Raw genomic sequence first — 19,522 nt, forward strand, 5'->3', positions numbered from 1 at the left:
TCTTACTTTTTGTTCAGCCAATCGCTCAGACAAACAAGTTTGTTTACATTTGCAGGAGATAATGCTGCCCGCTTCTTGTTTACGTCATCTGAAAGCGAGAATAGGTGTCGCAAGATATTTACGTGCCAGATGCGCTAAAGATTCACATGTCCCTTGATGCTTCAACCACCATTCCAGGGAACAAGCGTCCATGCTGATGACTGGTTCTGCTCAACAACAATCCAAAGCAGAGTGGACCGATGCATGTTCATTTTCATCATTTGAGTCAGATGCCACCAGAAGAAGGTTGATTTTCTTTTTTGGTGGTTTGGGTTCTGTAGTTTCTGCATCAGTGTTTTGCTCTTTTAAGACTTCTAAAAGCATGCTCCACATCTCGTCCCTCTCAGATTTTGGAAGGCACTTCAGATTCTTAAACTTTGGATTGAGTGTTGTAGCTATCTTTAGAAATCTCACATTGGTATCTTCTTTGTGTTTTGTCAAATCTGCAGTGAAAGTGTTCTTAAAATGAACCAGTGCTGGGTCATCATCCGAGACTGCTATAACATGAAATATATGGCAGAATGTGGGTAAAACAGAGCAGGGGACATACAATTCTCTCTCAAGGAGTTCAGTCACAAATTTAATTGATGCATTTTTTTTTTTTAACAAGCGTCATTAGCATAGAAGCATGTCCTCTGGAATGGTGGCCGAAGCATGAAGGGGCATACAAATGTTTAGCATATCTGGCATGTAAATACCTTGCAATGCCAGTTACAAAGTCCCATGCAAACTTCTTTTTTCACTTTCTGGTGACATTGTACATAAGAAGAGGGCAGCATTATTGCCTATAAATGTAAACAAACTTGTTTGTCTTAGCGATTGGTGAACAAGAAGTAGGACTGAGTGGACATGTAGGCTCTGAAGTTTTACATTGTTTTGTTTTTGAGTGGAGTTATGTAACAAAAAGTATTTACATTTGTAAGTTGCACTTTAACAAAACTTGCACTGCAGTACTTGTATGAGGTGAACTGAAAAATACTAGCTTACCATTTTTACAGTGCAAATATTTGTAATCAAAAATATACACTTTGATTTGAATTACAACACAGAATACAATATATATGAAAAAGAAAAACATCCAAAATATTTAATAAAATTCAATTGATAACAGTGCAATTAAAACTGATTAATCGCAATTAATGTTTTTAATTGCAATTCCTTTTTTTGAGTTAATCGCGTGAGTTAACTGTGATTAATTGACAGACCTACTAAGAATCACTCTCTCTGGCATCTGTTAAGCTCTGCAGAGCGACATGGAGAAAGACATGACAGCAGCATGCAGGGTCAGGTTGGATTCCACCCCCTCACCTACCCCGGCTTCTCAGCTCAGCCAGGAAACTGCCACATGGGAAAGTTGAAATTTGCCCCTAAACTTTGGGGAAGCCACCGGTTTGGCTGGAGTGAAATTGCCTGGTGAGAGTGGGGAGAAGCTGGGCCCATTGGCACAAACAGAGAAACTCTGCCTTGGAACAAACAGACGAGATACCAAAGTCTCAGCTGGCACAGGCAAACCCTGGAGCATGGAGACTGGCTGAGGTTTCACCCAGCGCAGCTGGCTGAATGCTTCTTGCACCCAGCTGCAGCAGCCTGTGGGGGGACGTAGGGGTACCTCACTGGGGGAGGGCAAAAGGAGCTGAGGGTCACCTGACAATGTATGACTCTGCCATGTGGCTGGATAACCCAAATCCACATACTGTATTTGTAAAGCTTGTAAAACAGTCACCCCAGTCTTAACCTGTAGAATTACAGAATCTATCACCTTTGATTTGTCTCCACCCGGTCCAGGTTTGTTAGGGGCTATAGAGAAGTTAGAACATGGTTTGTTCTAAGCAGCCTCTTGCTCCCAAATCCTCCAGGCTGGGCAGCTTCTCAACAGCTGCAGATTGTGAAGATGGCCCCTGCAGTAAATCACACAGCGGAGTGGCCAGGCTCTGCAGACGGTCTGCCCTGGCCACCACACTGCAGTCTGCAGGCAGACAGGCGCTAAGGCAAGTCAGGCACAAAAACTGAAGGAAGAGACTCCAGGGGGAAGACATTGCGTGGCTCTTTGCATCCCCAGAGTAACTCCCAGCAAGGAATGCCACAGCTATTTGAACTTTCCTTTGATCAAGTATCTGAAAGGTGCTGGGGTAGTGGCAGCCCCCGAGAACATGATGCTCTGCCTACACAAGGTGCATAGGGTAAGAATCCCTATTGGGCTCTACCATCGTGTCTACTCCGTACTCTGGAGAGCCAAGGGAGTCTGCATGGGCTGTATGCCATCCTGGCGTGGCAGGATGTGTGGTGCACACACTTATTTGCTGCTAGGAACTGGATTGAGAAACAAGCCATTTCACAAAAGCCTCTAAGCAGCCGTGGGACGGGTACAATTTTCAGTCGCTGCTGATGTGGCTTGGATTCAAATGAGCAAGCCGGAGGTGAACAGCTCCAGGCTCCAATACCCACTCCTCAGCCACCTACCCACAGATATTGGAGGGCAAAGCTCCTTTCGAGAAGTGTCAGTTCTGCACAGCTGGAAGTTGACTGGAAATGAAAGGCCTTCGTGGCCTGCTTGGAAAAAGGGAATGTTTGAAATACATGAAAATACAAAAGCAGTTTGTGAGTTCTGGGCTTCTTTCCAAGAGCGTCAAACTAAAGGAAGGACCAAGATTCTCTCATAAATGGCTGCGGGTAAAATTTTCAAATGTGCCTCAGTCCCATTGCAAGTCAGCAGGGCTCAGATTCAGTGCCTAGGTCACTTTTGAAGACGGGACTCAGGCACATTTGTGAAAGTTTCACCCTGTCTATTGTGCATCTAGACTATTGCATCCTCCGCTAGTTTACAAAAATCCTAACCCCAGCCAGAAATAAAACACTGGCTGCTCCCTACCAGCTCAGGTTGCTGACACGCATTCAAATGTAATTGAGCAGCGCAGAATGCCACAGGAACAAGGTGTCAAAGAAAAACAACGGACATTGGAACTTTGTAATCAATGATTTTATCTTTGAAAATGGAAGCAAATATTTGGACAGGGTACTATGGCTGCTCTATAAGAGCGCATCTCTCAAATACTTCGCTGGTTCTCTTCTGGGATAGCACGGCTAAAAAAAGCTTTAGGCACTGACTCCGTTTGAGCCTGGCGAGGCATCATCCGTTCATTTAAATAAAATACAAGCTACAAAACTAAAAAACCACGGAGGACTTTCCCCCCCGCCCCCTTCTCTTCAAACCATCACGCTACCTTACACCAGGGTTGGTTGGGCAGTTAAATCTGGCATTTCAGGAACTTCATTCCCTCAGGTTAGAAATACAAAGACCCCCAGCACACAGACTTGACGCCACACATACAAATTAACAAGGAGATCGCTACCCAGGGGATTTTGTTTGCCAAAATCCACCCCACCCCACCAGCCATTGATCGCAGTACAAAAAACACCAAACATTCAAATACCCCAGAATTGTCTAGGCTGCAAACTCCATTTTCAACGCACAATGCCAAGAACATTGGCTCGCTGCCTTAAATAACCCAGAGCTGGCTTTATGAAGCTTTCATCCTGTGACACTACACATTTTCTGTCCTCTCATCAATTTCTTATGCTTCACCTGCTAAAAGTTCACTTAACTGTCCCAATGGTACGACTTCACCTTAGGTCAGGAACACTCACGTCTTCCAGAACAAGAGACTCCTTCATCGTAAGTTTTGAACATGCAAATACAAGAAAATGGAGAACTTAAGAAATTCTAGCTAAACTACTTGAAGAGAAATTCAGCACTCACTCTTTTGCCCAGATGAAGGAATGTGAACCTGTCCCATGCAAAGGCAGCCTCTTGTCTGGCACTTCCCTCATTAATTGGGAAAGCAGCCCTCGTGTGCGTGTGTGTCTGACGGGCATATGCATATATATATATATATATATATATTAAGCTGCAGTGAGGTGATTCAAGGATCAAACCTCAGGTGGAAAAGGGTATTTTAGGCTTATCAGCTGGTTCACTGCTCTGGCCCCCAGACAGGTTTTAACTGCACTTGTGTTTGATCAGCCCCTCCCCTGGTGCCAAGGCAGGTTATACTGGCCTGGGTATGGCTCAAACGAAGGTCGACACGCATCACAGCAAACTGTGCAGACTACCAGAGGTCTAGCACCCTTTGCCCCAACAGGTGCTGAAGCTGCTCACCCCTGCAGGTAAATCCTTTGCAAGCCTGATCAGGGCCCACCTGGGAAGCTGCGTTTGTCACCAAACGCTGCTCCCTCTCATAACGCAGACCCTCATGGTAAGCAGACGTTCACTGGGCTTAGGCAGTCACTGGACACTCTGAGCCCCACACCCAAGTCAGCATGTTGGCTTTGGATTAACATGCACTTACACCGAGTCTTTCACCTGGGGATCTCAAAGGTTTCTGAGACCAGGGCAGAAAAGCTGGGACTGCAATGGGACTGGAGATAAAGGTTACTTATATTTCAGGAAATCTTGTGTTCCCTGGGATGGGATTTTATTATAGCTGGTGGGGTTACCAGGAGTGAGAGAGAGAGGGAGGATAGGTATTGGAGGGGTTTTATTTCTGGAGACCTGTCATTGTAAAGTTACCCAACTGCTTCTAATGCTGCTTTGAAAGCCATACTTGGGCTGGAACTTCTCAGAATCAAAAATGGGGGCAGAAATAGTTTAAGCTCACAAATTTAAGAGCTTCTTTGCAAAGCAAAGGAGCCTGGTCTTGCAGCATTTAATACAGACACAAAAATGTACAGCTAGGCAAAGGACTGGAATAGACATAATGGAAAACTTGGCTACATGCTCATGTCCTGCTTGCTTGCAAATCAGAATTCTGGCCATTCATCTTCGCTATCTCATCTCGCTGCGCACCCTTACACCTTATGTTAGCTGATAAACAGAATACATGTCTGCGGTGTAAAAATATTTGGCCTTTAAAAAACAAAATGCCCATTCTGACAATGTTAGAATAATCCAAAGCACAGGGTGTTGGAATGAGGACAGCATGACTCCAGGACAAGGGTTCAGTCTCTCGAATGTAGAAGGGGAAGAGAGTTATGTGGTGACATGAGTCACTTCACTCACAACCAAGTTTTTTAGCGAGGTGCTGATGGTGACTGGGACACTGTTAAAAAGGCAGTAAAGTCAACTCACATGGGTTTATGGGAGGGTCTCTATAAACTGCTTTGTCCACACTGCAAATGGAACGGATCAGATTGTTCAAAGATGAAGATTTATACAAAATAGCCTCATTTTGTTCTCCACACAGTATAAACACACACATGCACAGCCACACCCCAACCTCGACACACTCACACAGTGCTGTTCCTTTAGATTTAAAACACAAATACTGCAAAATGCCAAATAGGAAAAATAAAAGGCTACTTTTTTGTGTGTGGCAACTTTTAAAAAAAAATGGTTAAGAACAATGTGGTGTTGGTCCCTAAGGAGACTTGGGCACAACACAAAGTCAGAATAGTTTGTTTTCAAAAATTCATAACATCTGGAAACAAATTGTAAAAGTAGCACTCAGGCTTTTGACTTAATTTTGACCAAGTCATGTAACACATTAAAACATCAGAAAAATCTTTCACTAAAAAGCTTGGCTTTTAATCATCGGCTTTCGCTGAAGTTAATTTAGGAGAATAAAAAGTTCTTATTGGAATGCTGCACGCTGCTGCTTGCCGAACTTCTGAAATGGAATGTCTTCTTGAGTGCAATGCCTGCCCAGCCCTGCTCCAGCTTAAAGTTCTGCTCCCTTTGCTCTCAAACCGTCATCTTCGCCATCTGCTGTTCTAACTTGGAAATGCGCTCATCTTGATTGGAGATTGTGTCTCTTATAGATTTAAGCTCTTTCAAAATCTCATCCAATTTGGCTTCGTTTTGCTGGAACCAAACAAAAAACAAAACCAGAATTCATTAAAAATTGGCCTGGAAGGAGCAATTCTGCATATTCAAGTTTGAGGTTTCCAAAGCAAACGTGTTCCAACACAAAGGGAGATTCTTACAGATAAACCAGCTGAGATGGCTGGGAATCATGTGCTCTTGAGTGCTACCATGAAGCTTCTGACACAGGGTAACATGCTAATGGCACAGCAGCGTTTCTAATGGAGTTAATGCGAATGTAAAGGGTACACTGGGCCATGGTTTGCTTTTTAATGGAGTTTATGTTCTCCTTTATTAATAGCCATCAGTTCAATGGCCCAATACACTGAATCTGCTCTTATAACCAACGCTATTAGAGCACCTGTCAGCCAGTATCACCAGAGCACAAGGCATTTCACACCCTCCTTCTCAGCAGTCCACTCTGCCAGGGTTATCCAGTCTGATTTGCTGTGTTTGGTTTTAGACAAATGATGGGCTCATGAATTAGGATCCAAAGTTCCTCTGTTAACCAGCTGCTTTCTTTGAATTACATACGAAAGGCAGATTGCTGTGGCCGCCACCCCTGGAACGAGTTCCCAGTGTGGGAACAGGACTTTTAGTGTCACAAGCCATTTCAAACACTTCCAGTGCCTAACAGCACAAAACCATTCCTCCCATTGCAGCTCTGGGCTGAGGGAATGTAAATCCCCCACATACGTGTGTGACCAGATCACCAGGCCTAGCACACATTTGTGCAAAAGGTTCACAGGGCACTTCAATAGCTACAAGTGATCTTAGACTTACCTCTTGTCCGGGAAACCACATACCCTAGTAGCACCTGGGCCCTACGTCCATGCTAGCTAGCTAAGCTGTTACTACAGGGATGGGCCCAGTGTAACGAGGGCATTTGGTTTTTTACTGAGTCAGAGGGTAGAGCAGCCCTGCCTGAGACTCCCTGATGGCCTGTGAGATGTTACTCACAATATTTGAGGTGTCTGCTGCTTTCTTTGGGGTGTTAATGAGATCGCTCTTCTTGTTTGCTGCAGGCTTGTTGTCCAATATGTTCTTTTTGACCACCTTGAGATCCCTGTTCTTGCCTGGAATGTACCCATGTTTCAAAGAAATGAGAATGGGATCAGCATTCTTCCCCTCAAACCACTCTTCAGCTTCCAGAGCTGCTTCTGGGCCAGCCGTATCGGGATACAGGTCATCTTGGAAAAGGTCAGACTAGAAGTCAGAAGGAATTGATTAGTAACATGCTTTGGGCTGGAAGGCGCTATATAACTTCCACCGCGTAACTGCAGGGAGCACCTCACCTTTCGGGGGACAGTCATGATAATGGGCTCGCACTTCCGCTCGTGAAGTTTGAAGAACCTTTCAAAAAGAAAAAGCACAACTTAGTGGGAGCAAATGCCAGTGGCACATGAAAGCTGGGCTTCTTTCCTCTGTTCACCCAAATGGATACTAGTGGACAAGTGAGAATGATTAAGAGGTTTCAGCTGGGTAATTTCTCCCCCCCCCCCATTACACCCAGCAGTTGAAGGGGCTTTTCTAAGGGCTGGTGAAAACGACCCAGCTTTGTGCGCCAATGCTTCTATACCTTTAATGACTGGGTGGACTGAAGGGCAGCCTGTGCGAAGAGAACAGCACATGGAAACAAGATTCTTTAGGCAGTCTTCAGTCTGGCCTGACGATCTCTCAGCATGTCTCAGAGTGCTGCCGAGACTATGGCGATGAGCACTATACAGATATCGTCTACACGCACTGTATCTTTGGTCACCAGGCTGCTGCATTACACACTGCCTATCTCCATCCCCATCTTCCACCTCTACTCAGTATTTTGAGCTAGAAGACCATCACCAATTAAACCCTTACAGTGGGTGCCTCTTCCTTGTCGTGGGATGTTTACCTGGCCTGGCTTTCGCTGGCAGTTTTCAGTCATGTCAGCAATCTTTGGTTAAGACAGTGCTGCTGTACTGTTCTCCAAGAGTCCGAAATTGTTTCTATCTAAGTTTATGAAGCAGCATTGTGCAGCCTGGAAGGAGATTAATGCTAGACCATCAAAGAGATATCCTCTTAATATTAAACCCTGTAGTAAACCAGGCTTATGTCCGACCCAATATAGATCAGAACTGCCTAGATGGAACACACTTGGTTTTAGCAAGGCTGATTCCAGCAGCTTGCTGTGTCAGATACTGTTCATCAGTCTGTTACGGTCTCAGCCGAAACACTGATCCATTTTCAGTTCAGATCGTATTATCCCTAGCAGACGTATTAGTACTTGTCACTGGGAGCGAAGGGTACTACAGAAATCCTGCTGGAACATGGAACTCCTCTCTCGCTTGCTCTCAAATGAGGGGTCTCTAAGTCGGTCATTATTTGTGCCACTATGTCAGACCACACATCAAATTGAGCTTTTAAGTGCTCTCAACTCTATCAGTTCTTGTACCAAATGCACCTCTTGCTTCTGTGAGGTTGTTTTGCTTTGTACTATATGAACCTGGCCAGCGCGGCCCAGGACATGTACCAAAAGCAGGAATTCAAATTAGCTGCGTTGCTCACATCCACATGCCAGCCACTCAGCATTTCTAGTTACCTGGCTATTTCACACTTGTTCACATCCAGGCCCCTCTTTGGCATGAACCCCATCCCTCTCTGCGGTTCTTTGCTGCTGAAGGTGTTGAGGTAGTGGACATACGGGGATTCATCGGTGATCTCAAAGTAGCGAATGCTGCTGTCACCCTACAGGGAACAAAAACAAAGGCGAATAAAAGGGACTGTGACGACTCCATGGCCCTGGGATCCCCTCTTGGCTATGGGATACTGTGCTTAACATGTGGGGAGGGGGCTCCCTTCCTAATGAGGCACCATGTCCTTTACACAAAAAGCAGGCTGAAGTCTGCTATCGATCCCCCTCCCTGAAGAGAGAAGAAATGCATCATGCCAATACACAAGCAGCCTCCAGCCCACTGGCTGCCTCTATGCAGCCGTCAAACACAATGACAATACTAGGAACACAGTGCTGCCCTGGAACGGCAGCAGCCCAAAGCGGACGTGAATGAGGCAGTGCTGGAGATGCGGGCAGCCACAATGGAGGGGTTAACTGCAGGGACCAGTGGCGTTTCCATTACATGGGAGGCAAAGGGAATATCTCATAACAATCTGACCTTCAAAAAGCATCACATAAAAAGGAGAGAAGCATCAGAAACAATTGCCCCAAGAGTAATGTACATTTTATAGTTAATTTTCTCCAGCTGAAACTTTCACTGATCATCAGGCTAATGGCCTCATCTCAGCCAGCTCAATCACTATCAGTCTGCTGCTGCATTCAGATAGACCTATTAGCATGGCGATCGTAAAACAGATGTCCAGTGTAATCACGGTTCATTATCTCAACAGGCTTTCACAAGTGAGGGATACGGTCTGGATTTAGAAATCTAAGTGGTGTCATAATCTCAGCACAGGACTGGACACCAGGAACTTCCATGGTCCAGTTCCATCTCTACCACCCTCTGTAGCTTTGGGCAAGTAAGAATTAACCTCCCTGCCTCAGTTTCCTCATCAGCAGACTGGGAATAACTCTTGCCTTCCCTGCAAGCATGTAGAAGGGGATGATTGTTTGCACAGCACTTTGAAAGTGCCATGTATTTAACTATATAATATGGAGTCGTCATCTTGTAACAAGTATTGCATTGAAAAGGATGTGCAAAAGCATGCCATTTATAACATGCAGCATTGACAAGGAAGCATCTGGCACATGTTTGAGTCTGGCTGAAAGTACAGACTAATAAAAATGGGTCGGTGGTCTGGAGATATCGGACAGGAGAGCTAGAAAACAATTACTCCTCATGAGTTCCAGGGGATTCTAGCTGTCTCTCTAAAGCAGCAGAAGAGGTAGTAAGAATGGAAAATGAGTCTCTCTTGTTAGCTGCTTATTATGAAAATGTTCTTCCATCTGCTTGTATGGATCCTTCTCGGTAATTGCTCGTTTACCTTGCTTATCTTTAAGCTGCGTGTTTGAAGGAAAACTGGAGCAGCAGTGGGCACTTTAGAGCACGTAACACCAACAGTAAATCACTTTCAGAAGCAACATGCACAATTCCAGTAACTGACCCATAAAACAAAGTTGGCTCTGTACACATTCAGGTGTCTGAAAGGGCAGTGAAGGTACCACCTGTGGGTGCCTTCATCCTATATTAATGCCAGGGGTCACTTGGGTCACCATCCAAAGGGGTGAGTCTGGCTGTAAGGCAAGTTTAACTTGTATTCTTCCCATACAGCTTTGTTTGGCCTAAGTAAACCCTGCCAAAATAAAAACAAGGTTAGGTGAGCATCCCTCAATCATATTTTAGGCTCCATGGGACTGTCGTAAAGTCTTATGGCATTGGAATAATCACGCCAAGTCCCAGATCCTTGCAGGTTCATCTGCAGCCTTGACAACTGCAGAGGTGCAACATTTTGTTTAACTTTCCAACCCGTGGTTTTTAAGAAACGCTTTTGCGCACAGTGAAGGACCTTGTGCGCTCCAGCTGAACGGAACGCCCTTCACCAGCAGCACCCAGTCACCAGCACCACAAGCAAACGGCTGCAACCACTTCACTCCTCTTGGAAGTTGCTCTTTACCTTGCCACACAGGTAAATGATATTGGTGTCTGGGTCATAGAATGGAAGCAGCACCCCATTGCTGGTGTCCATTTCGTGCAGGGCTATTGGCTCTTCCATATTTTTCTGCAAATGAGATTTGTATCAGATCATTAGAGAACGGAAACCCCCAGTAAATTCATTAGCTAAATCCTTTGAGATTCCTACTGTTTAGGGGAATGACCAACAGCAATTTCACTACTCTGAAGCGCCTGACGTTGTAGCACATACGGTCATTGTTTGAGAGTACACTGGTTTTCTGAGGACCTTCCATCAAAAGTTGTTTTTAACAGGCCCCCCCAAACACACACAAAGTTAAGGAAGAGATTAGACACACAATCATGGTACTAAGTCTATTGCACAGTCGAGGAAACAGACCACGTCACAGTTAGGTACCACACTACACTGGCACATGAAAGATTTTGGATGGAACTGGCCCTCTCGGAAGGCCTGCAGGATCTGCTTTTTGCTTTGGTCAGATTTACGTTTGGCTCAGCTGGCTTGTTCTAGGACATCACTCCTTTGCATATATTTTCCTGATCTGTTCAATAATAAATGCAGCTTTGAACATTTAGCTGCTGTTACGTCTTCACTGTTCCTGGGAAGACACAGTAGACTTCCTCCAAGGAGGTTATACGAGAGTAAATTTCCTTTACAGATACAATTTGGGGCCTAAACAGATTGGCGCTGTGCTCGGCTGTGACATGTAGGGGCAGGATGAGAGAGCTGAGAAGGGGAATATAATCTCACTAATAAAACGTAAAGTGTTGCAGTAATTAGCAGGCTGTCTTGGCCAGTAACTTATGACAGCATTATAACAAAGGACAAGCTGGATGGGCACATACAGGATTCCACAGGGCGAGCTGCCGTTCACTCATGCGGCTGAAGCCGGTGGTAAAGACATTGCCATCGGAGAGGAATATTGCTCTTATAGGCCGTGCTCCCTCGTGGGCCCTCTCCTTCTCCTGAAATGGATTTTCAGAGAACAAGATTCAGCACTAAACAGAAATCCGGACTCATGATGAATTAACCCAAATTCTATTTGTCAAGTTGCATGGAACCACTGCCCCAGGAAGCTGACCAGATGGGATACAGCCACCAGGTCCTTGCCCAAAGCTCCAGGTGAAAAAATAATTACTAATGTACAAGAGAAGCAGCATCCATTCAGTTGGTTTCTTTCAGCTACGCTTACCATGCAGAATCACATATACTAAAAGCAAGATTAAAACAAACTGATGTTTCAGCAAGCTACAGCACATGAAAATAGACAGCTATGCCACCAATCCTCCCTCTGCATCTACAGGTACCCAATTTTCCACACATTATTGTGGTACTATAATTGTGCCTGAAAATTACGTGTGAAATTACCCTTGTGCAGATTGAAAAACTGGGCCCAAAATGTTGATAATTCAAGCATAAATGCCAATAAAATTAGGTGGAGTACCTCAGCACTGCTACCCTTCCTGTAACATTTCACCAGCTTTGCAAATATCTCACTCCGTTAAAGAAAACGCAAACGTTGAGTTTGTCTACATGCTTTTTTTTGCTAAGCATCCGTTGCACTGACACTCCACTGATTTTAGCATACTCACAGCAACGATTTCTTGTTTCCTAGGGTCAATCACTCGGACTTTTTTGTCTTTAGAAGCTGTACAAATCAGGCTGCCGTTGCGATTCCAGCTCACATTGTAAATCATGTCCAGATGCATGTCATCCAGATTTATAAGGGCTTCACCTGTTCCCACATTCCAGATGATGACTATATTATCACAACCTAAAGGAGAACAGTAACCAGACCTTAGAGCCAACCCACATACAGAGCACACAGGCCGGTTTTCAGAGGGGTTTAAAACAAAGGATAGTTCTAAGGGCAGCCAGTTCTATTCTGAGGAAGAGGAAAAAACTTGATGTTCTGCTTCCATCATTACGAGACGAGGAACCCTAGTAACAGACCAAGACCCCATGATGCTAGCAACAAAAGCAGATTCTCCAGAGTAAAAAGAGACACACACCCCCACACACTTCATATGGTTTGCAGATGCACAGTCAGTATCAATCTGTGTAGCCATGCCATAGATAGAATATGCGGAAGCTCAGCTTCCATTTTAAGGGGGTATTTAAATCAAAGCTGCAAAGCAGGTTAGAGCCACCTGAACCCTCCAGGAATCACCACCTGGGCATGTTTAAAGATGCCCGTAAGCTTTGTGTTTGGGATGAAGAACATTTCTCAAGGTCAGTGGCATTAAGGATGTCCTGCAGAGGCCAGGAACAGAAGGTACAATGACTTAGTGCCTCCAGGCAGGTGCCTGATAAGGAGCATTGTACAATCTGTTCCCAGTGCTTGCAATGCAAGAACAAAACAGGAAGGATTCACAGGTGTAAGCAGCTTTCAGGAGAATTCACACAGAACCCTTCTTGTAGATTATTAGTGGACTGGGGATGAACATTTGATACAAATTAATGAGCAGAATTTGAAGACTTCCTGGGTAACCTGGGGGCAGAAGGTGGCTATTGAGAAGTTGGTGTCAGGCTGGAGGACACTTCCATTTGCTGCAACGATGACTATACAGGCTGACTGGGCGAAAGGCCGGCAGGGTTTGCTTTCTGCTGTGGTCAGATTTATGCTTAGCTCAGCTGGCTTGTTGCATGGTTCCAGCAAGGTCAAGGCTGCCTCTAACACCCAGGCATGGAAACTTTCCCCTTCTTAGACACAGGAAGTAAAAAGCCACTTCTTGGTATTTTATCTGCCACTTAGATTATTGTGCTCTGTTCTTCCCTTCCTGTGCTAGACCTTCAGCCGCCACACTTGGATAAAGAGAACAGCCCCAAAGGCTCTCCAAGATCCCTCCCCCGCCTCTGCTGGGACAGCTTTTTATCCCGCCCCATTCCCAGTTTCCATACGACCCAGGTTAGCAGTAAGGGGCTAGCAAGAATGAAGACTTTCGCACCGCAAAGCCGTTCCACACAGGCAATAATACTCAGCACAAACACAGCACTTGTCATCTTCAAACAGGGTGACCAGATGTCCTGATTTTATAGGGACAGTCCCAATATTTGGGGATTACCCCCCACACTCGGTCCTGATTTTTCATACTTGCTATCTTCAAAGCACTTCATAAGCCTCACACCCGGACACAAATGTGTCTCCCATCCAGTGGCCAGATCCCAGGTTTAGTGGGGGTGGATGTAGTGTTCTGAAACCTAGATTCCCACCTGGTTCTAATTAATCTGTGCCCTCCCAGCCTGTCTGCCCTGTGCTCATCCTGCTCTCCCCACCTCCTCCTGGCCTGGCATTCTGCCTCCTCCCGCAGCACCCTTCCTCTACTATAAACACTGCACGGCTAGAACAGCGGGGCCCTTTCCAGGCCCAGCTAGCCACTCCCTTTTCAAGCACTACGGACCCTGGATATCCCAACTGTGCCCCCTAATTCCCAGTGTGGCATTGCACTAAGAATCAGTATGTGGGCAGCAAATCAAGCCCAGAATGTCCTGAACACTTCAAATATGGCACCTGGGCAAAGCTCAGTCAGGGGAGAAGTTAAGACAGGCACCTTCAGAAACCATCCTCTCCCTCACTGATATGCATTCCCAACCCCCGAACCCAAGCAAGACATACAACCCTGGACCCAAACAGCCACACACTCCCTGTTCCCGCCTTCGAGATATACATGCCCCCTGCCCAGCTATCAAAATCCACCCAGCTCCCTCCCTCCTCTTCTGGAGCCACCCAAAATAGGTCCCAGATTTGTTTCATCACCAAATACATAGTCACACTAATATCCTCCCTGCTAGCTGGTCTCCAGTGCAGCCTGAACAGCTGGAAATGCCGGTTACACTGCTCCGCATGCCACACTGAACGGCGTAACACTGGGCTAGAGCAGCCATCCAGTGAAAGAAGAATCCGGTCCCTGGGACTCGCAGCTGCTTCTAGCAATGCCTCAGATCTCCTGGGATCCTGTCTCTTTAAAATTTCTCCAGTGCAGAGAATGATTGACACAGGAGTCGGCCAGCACTTCCTGGTCTGATCACACACTAAGAAGTAACTGGGGGAGGAAGCAGCAGAGGAGAGGGAAAACAGTGGCTGAAGCCAGCCTGGGGGCCAGCGAATCCTCAAGGATCTGGGCACCAAGGCTCCCCACGCCCCACCTGCAAAAAGCTGAGTTTCGCCAAGGCAAAGAGCGTGCCAGAAGAGGAACCCCCGGCTCCACCTCCTCCTCCCCAAGCCTGCAGAGAGGGGTCTGTGCCTCCATGGCTGTACAGCCTGCCTGGAGTTTGTATCTCAGCTGATGAGAAGCTGGAGCAGCGGGAAGGGAAGCAAAGCGGTCTGGCCCAGCCCGGGGTTGGTAGGGCAGAGAAAGGTGCCGTGGGAAAGATAATGGGAGAGACCCTCGGCTCGTACTGGCTACCAGGGAAAGGTACAGACTGACTCAGAACACCGGGTGCTGACTGAGAACTCCTGGGGCTCCGGATTACAGCAACCCAAGGGACTAGGGAGGGGGCCCCCAGCTGGGCAGAGAGACACGCAGCCATGGCTATATCATGAACTGTTACATGTGGGCTTTGGTTGCTTTTATTAAAAGGAAAGAGGAATCATCCTGCCCACTTTGTGACTGTACCGCTGCAGACTGCACCGGGCCAGGAGCCATCGCACAGAGAGCCTGGGTTCCAGAATAAGAGACCTGTGTAAGAAACCAAAGTGCGGAGGATTTTGCACACTGGTTTGGAATATGCTTTGCGGGAGTCGTGTGGCCTGGCAAGCAAAGGACTGGGAGCCAGCAATTTCTAACCTGTAACCCCAGCTGTGTTACCAAAGCACTCAGAGGCCTTGCAAACTGGCTAAGTATCGACACGTGACCTACCTCACTGGGGTGTCATGAGGACTAGCTCACATTTGTGAAGGGCGTGGATGAAAAGCACTAGGTAAGTGCTGAGAATTTCTTGAGGAGGAAAAAAAGCTTAAAAGACTCTGCCATTCTAGCCCGCAGAGATTTGGTTATTGCAGCAACTTCAGTTCACACAGTTTTGGACCCTCCAAGCTTTAGTTTCATTCAAATCCAAAACTGGAGACACATCTAAGTGACTTTTGCTCAGCTTTGCTGCATCACCTATGGGTGAGAGGGGTTTCATCCAACAGGGGGAGAGGGGACAAGTGGGTGGCACTGAACAGGAACTCAGCTACTCAGGAGACAACGGTCACGTAAGAGAAAGACGGAATCACTCCCTCTCTCTATGGGAGGAATAAGGAGAGGAGAGACGGTCCTGGAGTCAACTGGTCACATTTGATGCATTTGTTTCTTTGAGGCATTCTGAGGTTTAAGAGGTTTCACACTTGGGGTGCAGGGGTTTTAGCACATTGGTCGCACTTTGGACTTCTTTGTGTACTGAACTTCTCGAGAGGGGATGAAGCAGGAAGAGGAGGAGGTGGTTGTGAGGATAGAGGAAGAGGTTGGTAACGCAGGAGGACGAAGAGGTGCAGTGCCCACCCACACACACCATGGCAGAGGAGTGAGATTTTCTGAGGTGTGGGAGTACTTCCACATTGCCCCACCCCGGACTGGTCACCACCCCAGCCAATATGCTGCCTGCAGGCTGTGCGGCCGACAGGTCAGCCGTGGTCCAGGGCTCAACGTTGGGACCACCGCTCTGTGGAAACACCTGCGGAGCATGCACAGAGAGGAGCTGGAGAAGAGTGGGCACAGGCAGGTGAACCAATGCCCAGTGGCGCACTTGCCCGTGGTACAGCACCAGCCGGTTGCAGAGGGGGAATGGGCTCAGCTCATGGAGCAGATGGGGGCGCTGGCTCTGCGTGCCAGCCAGCGGGAGAGGGAAGTGGAGAAGAGGGAGAAGGCTGTGGAACGCAGGGCAAGGGCCGTGGAGCGGCGCGAGAGGGCCGTGGAGCGGCGCGAGAGGGCCGTGGAAGAGGAGGAGAGGTCTCTGACAGAGAGGGTGCTGAAGATGAAGGCTGAGGAGGTTCAGGTGCGGCTGAAAGGCACATGCGAGAGGGAGAGCGCCCTGGCCTCAGCTGCTGATCTCCCCATGCATTTTGTGTAGGAATACTTGGGCTTTAGGCCCATGTTGGGAGACTAAGATCAACACCCAGGCAGGTGACTAAAGCAATATTTTAAGACCTGGTATGAATGGTCTGGACTGTGTTCCAGGCCTCTGACCTGCAAAACAGAACCACCAATCTCCCTGATTCCCTTCAGCCTCCGACAGCCTCCTTCCGAAACAAAAGGCATGGCTCGTGTGTTCAAAGCTGGGTCCCAGTTTCTGACACTGGGGAACACAGAGCTCCACGAGGCACAAGCTGTCTCAACAAGGCCCCAACACAAGCAATGCTGCAGGTAGACTCAGCCAGTCATGGCCTGAGCAGGCCAACAATGCGGTCAGTCAAACCTTTGGTTATGAGACAAGTTTGAAACCAAACCGAAGTCTCAGAAGACATCTGCCTATGCAGAGAGGACACAGAGGATCTGATGACCCAGAAAAGATTCCAGTGAAACTCCGTTAGTTTCCATTACTAGGCTCAAAACTAACCTAGCCAAGTTTCGCACAAGTTTCAGGCTATGCAATAAAGTCCTCATGCCACTTTTACTGATATTGACTTGGACCACAAAAATATTTCTTCATCTTGTTTTCTTAGGCATGCCTGTCAAAGAATGTAATTGTAACAGAGGTTAAGAGAATCCCATTGGATGGATTGCGCAAATAAAGGGGACAGTAAGTACTGAAAATAGGAGTTTGTGAAAAGACTCTCCAAACACATGCAGGTACCATTCAGATGTACATGCAAGACTGTTTGGCTAGTCTCATACGGGATTTCGGCTTTGTCTACATGGGAAAGTTATATCCATTCAGCTAAATTGATATGGCATCCTTAAACCAAAATAAGCATCTTCCCAACAGGGCTGCAGATTTCACTACACCAGTACAATTCTCGTGCAGACAAGGCTTTTGGCCCAGGGTAGTCAATAGGTGGACCGTGGGCCAAATCCCATCCACCAGACGCTTTTCAGTGGACTGCGCAGGCTGAACCCGAGCCAACGCTGGAACCGCGTGGAGCCGTGTCCACTCCCCAGCGCAGGGTCCCCCAGCAGGGGGCTGGTGGCTGGCCTTGGCTGCGGGGCAGAGTGTTCCCCTGGGCGGTTGCTTGTGCAGCCTCAGCCCCACTGGCAGTGCAGGGATGGAGCCTGGGGGAAGGTGTGGAGGGGTGGGGCTGAGTGGAGACATTTAGGAAGGGATGTCTGCACCCCCATGGGCAGCCTAATGTCTTTCCACTATGCCCTGCCCCTCCAATCAGGAAGCGATGGAGTGCAACACGCTCATTCTGCAGCCCAAGCAGAGGGCAGCACTGTCTGGGCCCCAATTCAAATCCTTCTCTGCTCTTCCTGGAGATGGCGGGGTTGGCTGGGCCATGGAGTTGCAACTTATGGGCCTCGGGCCCTACCTGGCCACCCAGCTGATAAGTGCCTGAAGGGATCCTGCAGCATCCGCTTGTGCCTGGGCACCAAGCGCAGCACACCCCCCCACACACACACCCGGGCACTCCCCGGAGCCCCCCACCCCAGCCTTATCTCCTCCCCACCCCGTCCTTCAGGGCCAGTCCCCAGAGCCCTCTCCAGCCCCCCTCACCCCCCAACCAGCCTCTTTCCCTTCCCAGTCTGCCTCCAGTCACCCACTACGGCCACATCCTGGCCTCCCGATCCCTCCCTGGGTCTGCTCTCTGGAGTTTCCTTGGTCCCTCCCACTTCCAGCCCCTCGGTTATTCCAGCCTCCAAAGGGGCATTTCACCGCTAGCTGGATCATAGTCTAATAGCTTCACCTCCTGGCTTCGAGCTCAAAATTCACACCTTGCTTTGCTGCCCAGATCCCAGCCCATACCCATTCCCCTTCCACCTGCCCCCATCTCTGCCACTTGGCTCAGCTGGGGACACGGAGGAACGTTGGGGGGAGGGGAGGAAGCGGCAACACCAGGTGGCTCAGGCCAGCCCCCTGTATCCTGTTTTCAGTTTAGGGAAATAAGGTCACTCTGCGCTCTGGGCAGCGAGCTGGTGGCAATCAGGGGTGAAGGGAGGGGACCTGGGTAGGGGTCTGGACCTCGACTATACCTTAAACAAGAAATTTGGACCGTGACAAAAAATAATCGATTACCCCACCCTAGGTGCTGTCCACATGGGAACAAAACCACAGCAGCGACACATCTGAAGCAGGGTCCTGCCAGAACCTTACATGATCTCACTGTAGCTAGCTACAGCTGATTTTCAATACTGTTCTCACCAGCATGCAGAGGTACTTGCTTTCCTAGGTATCCCTGCTAGCAGACACCCAAGTTGCAGATCCAGTCCCCTACCAGGTTTCCATCATAGTTTATTCACATATAGTTGTACATTGCACTGAGTGTGAAAACAAACCACATCAAGCCTAACAGTATTTGAAAATTGTTGCCAACACTGTTGCAAACTTCTGCTAAAGTGGACAGGGACAAAGATGGAAGTGGACAGATGGAGGAGGCCTGTAATATGTAGGTTATAATCTTTGACACCTTTGCTTTGATACCCTGGATTATCAGTAAGATAAGATAACACCACCCCCATTTGTTATTTTCTGTTTGTATATGAGAAACTGACTTGGACAAGAGAAACGTTTACACTTTTGTTAAAAGCAAGTGTGTCTGTGTGTGTGTGTGTGGTTGGGGGGGAGGGCAGGGGTAGTGGGTGAATTGTTTGATAGCTGAACCTGAAATGGTCATTATACTTGCTTATCAATAAAGTCTGGAATGGTTTAAATACAACTGTTTCCTGCAGACAATTTCCTAGGTCTCATATCTGCAAATCAGAGACATCACGCACTCAGCACAGAGTGGGATAAGATGGTAACCCTCTGCATTTGCGGGGGGGGGGGGGGGGGCAGTATTATTCTGTGTATACAGCACCTAGCACAATGGAGTCCATGACTGGGCTCCCAGGCCTTATGGTAATACAAGAACAGTATCGTGAGTGACCCAGT

General features: G+C 47.6%; 2 protein-coding genes across 4 annotated transcripts in view; one reads left to right on the forward strand and one right to left on the reverse strand.

Annotated features, from left to right (window-relative positions):
• Positions 1 to 3,001: 3,001 nt before the first annotated feature.
• Positions 3,002 to 19,522, reverse strand: part of CORO1C (coronin 1C) — an 82,201-nt gene continuing 65,680 nt past the window's right edge. For all 3 annotated transcript variants that reach the window (XM_048821568.2, XM_048821571.2, XM_048821569.2), the window contains 7 exons: positions 12,109 to 12,290; positions 11,362 to 11,481; positions 10,499 to 10,603; positions 8,472 to 8,617; positions 7,192 to 7,249; positions 6,857 to 7,102; positions 3,002 to 5,896 (listed from right to left, as the gene is read on the reverse strand). In XM_048821568.2, coding sequence (XP_048677525.1) covers positions 5,777 to 5,896; positions 6,857 to 7,102; positions 7,192 to 7,249; positions 8,472 to 8,617; positions 10,499 to 10,603; positions 11,362 to 11,481; positions 12,109 to 12,290 — 977 coding nt within the window. In that variant the 3' untranslated portion in view covers positions 3,002 to 5,776. The remainder of the gene's footprint in view (positions 5,897 to 6,856; positions 7,103 to 7,191; positions 7,250 to 8,471; positions 8,618 to 10,498; positions 10,604 to 11,361; positions 11,482 to 12,108; positions 12,291 to 19,522) is intronic.
• On the forward strand, positions 14,495 to 19,307 carry ZBED2 (zinc finger BED-type containing 2). The gene has a single exon (XM_048821582.2). It carries the CDS (start codon positions 15,917 to 15,919, stop codon positions 16,565 to 16,567), a length of 651 nt encoding a protein of 216 aa, XP_048677539.1. The 5' UTR covers positions 14,495 to 15,916; the 3' UTR covers positions 16,568 to 19,307.

Source organism: Caretta caretta, chromosome 15 (assembly GCF_965140235.1).
Source record: "Caretta caretta isolate rCarCar2 chromosome 15, rCarCar1.hap1, whole genome shotgun sequence".
Classification (NCBI taxonomy): Eukaryota; Metazoa; Chordata; order Testudines; family Cheloniidae; genus Caretta; species Caretta caretta.

Bases quoted from the DNA above. Each gene is read 5' to 3' on its own strand.
- ZBED2 (XM_048821582.2), top strand. From the start codon at position 15,917: ATGAAGCAGGAAGAGGAGGAGGTGGTTGTGAGGATAGAGGAAGAGGTT.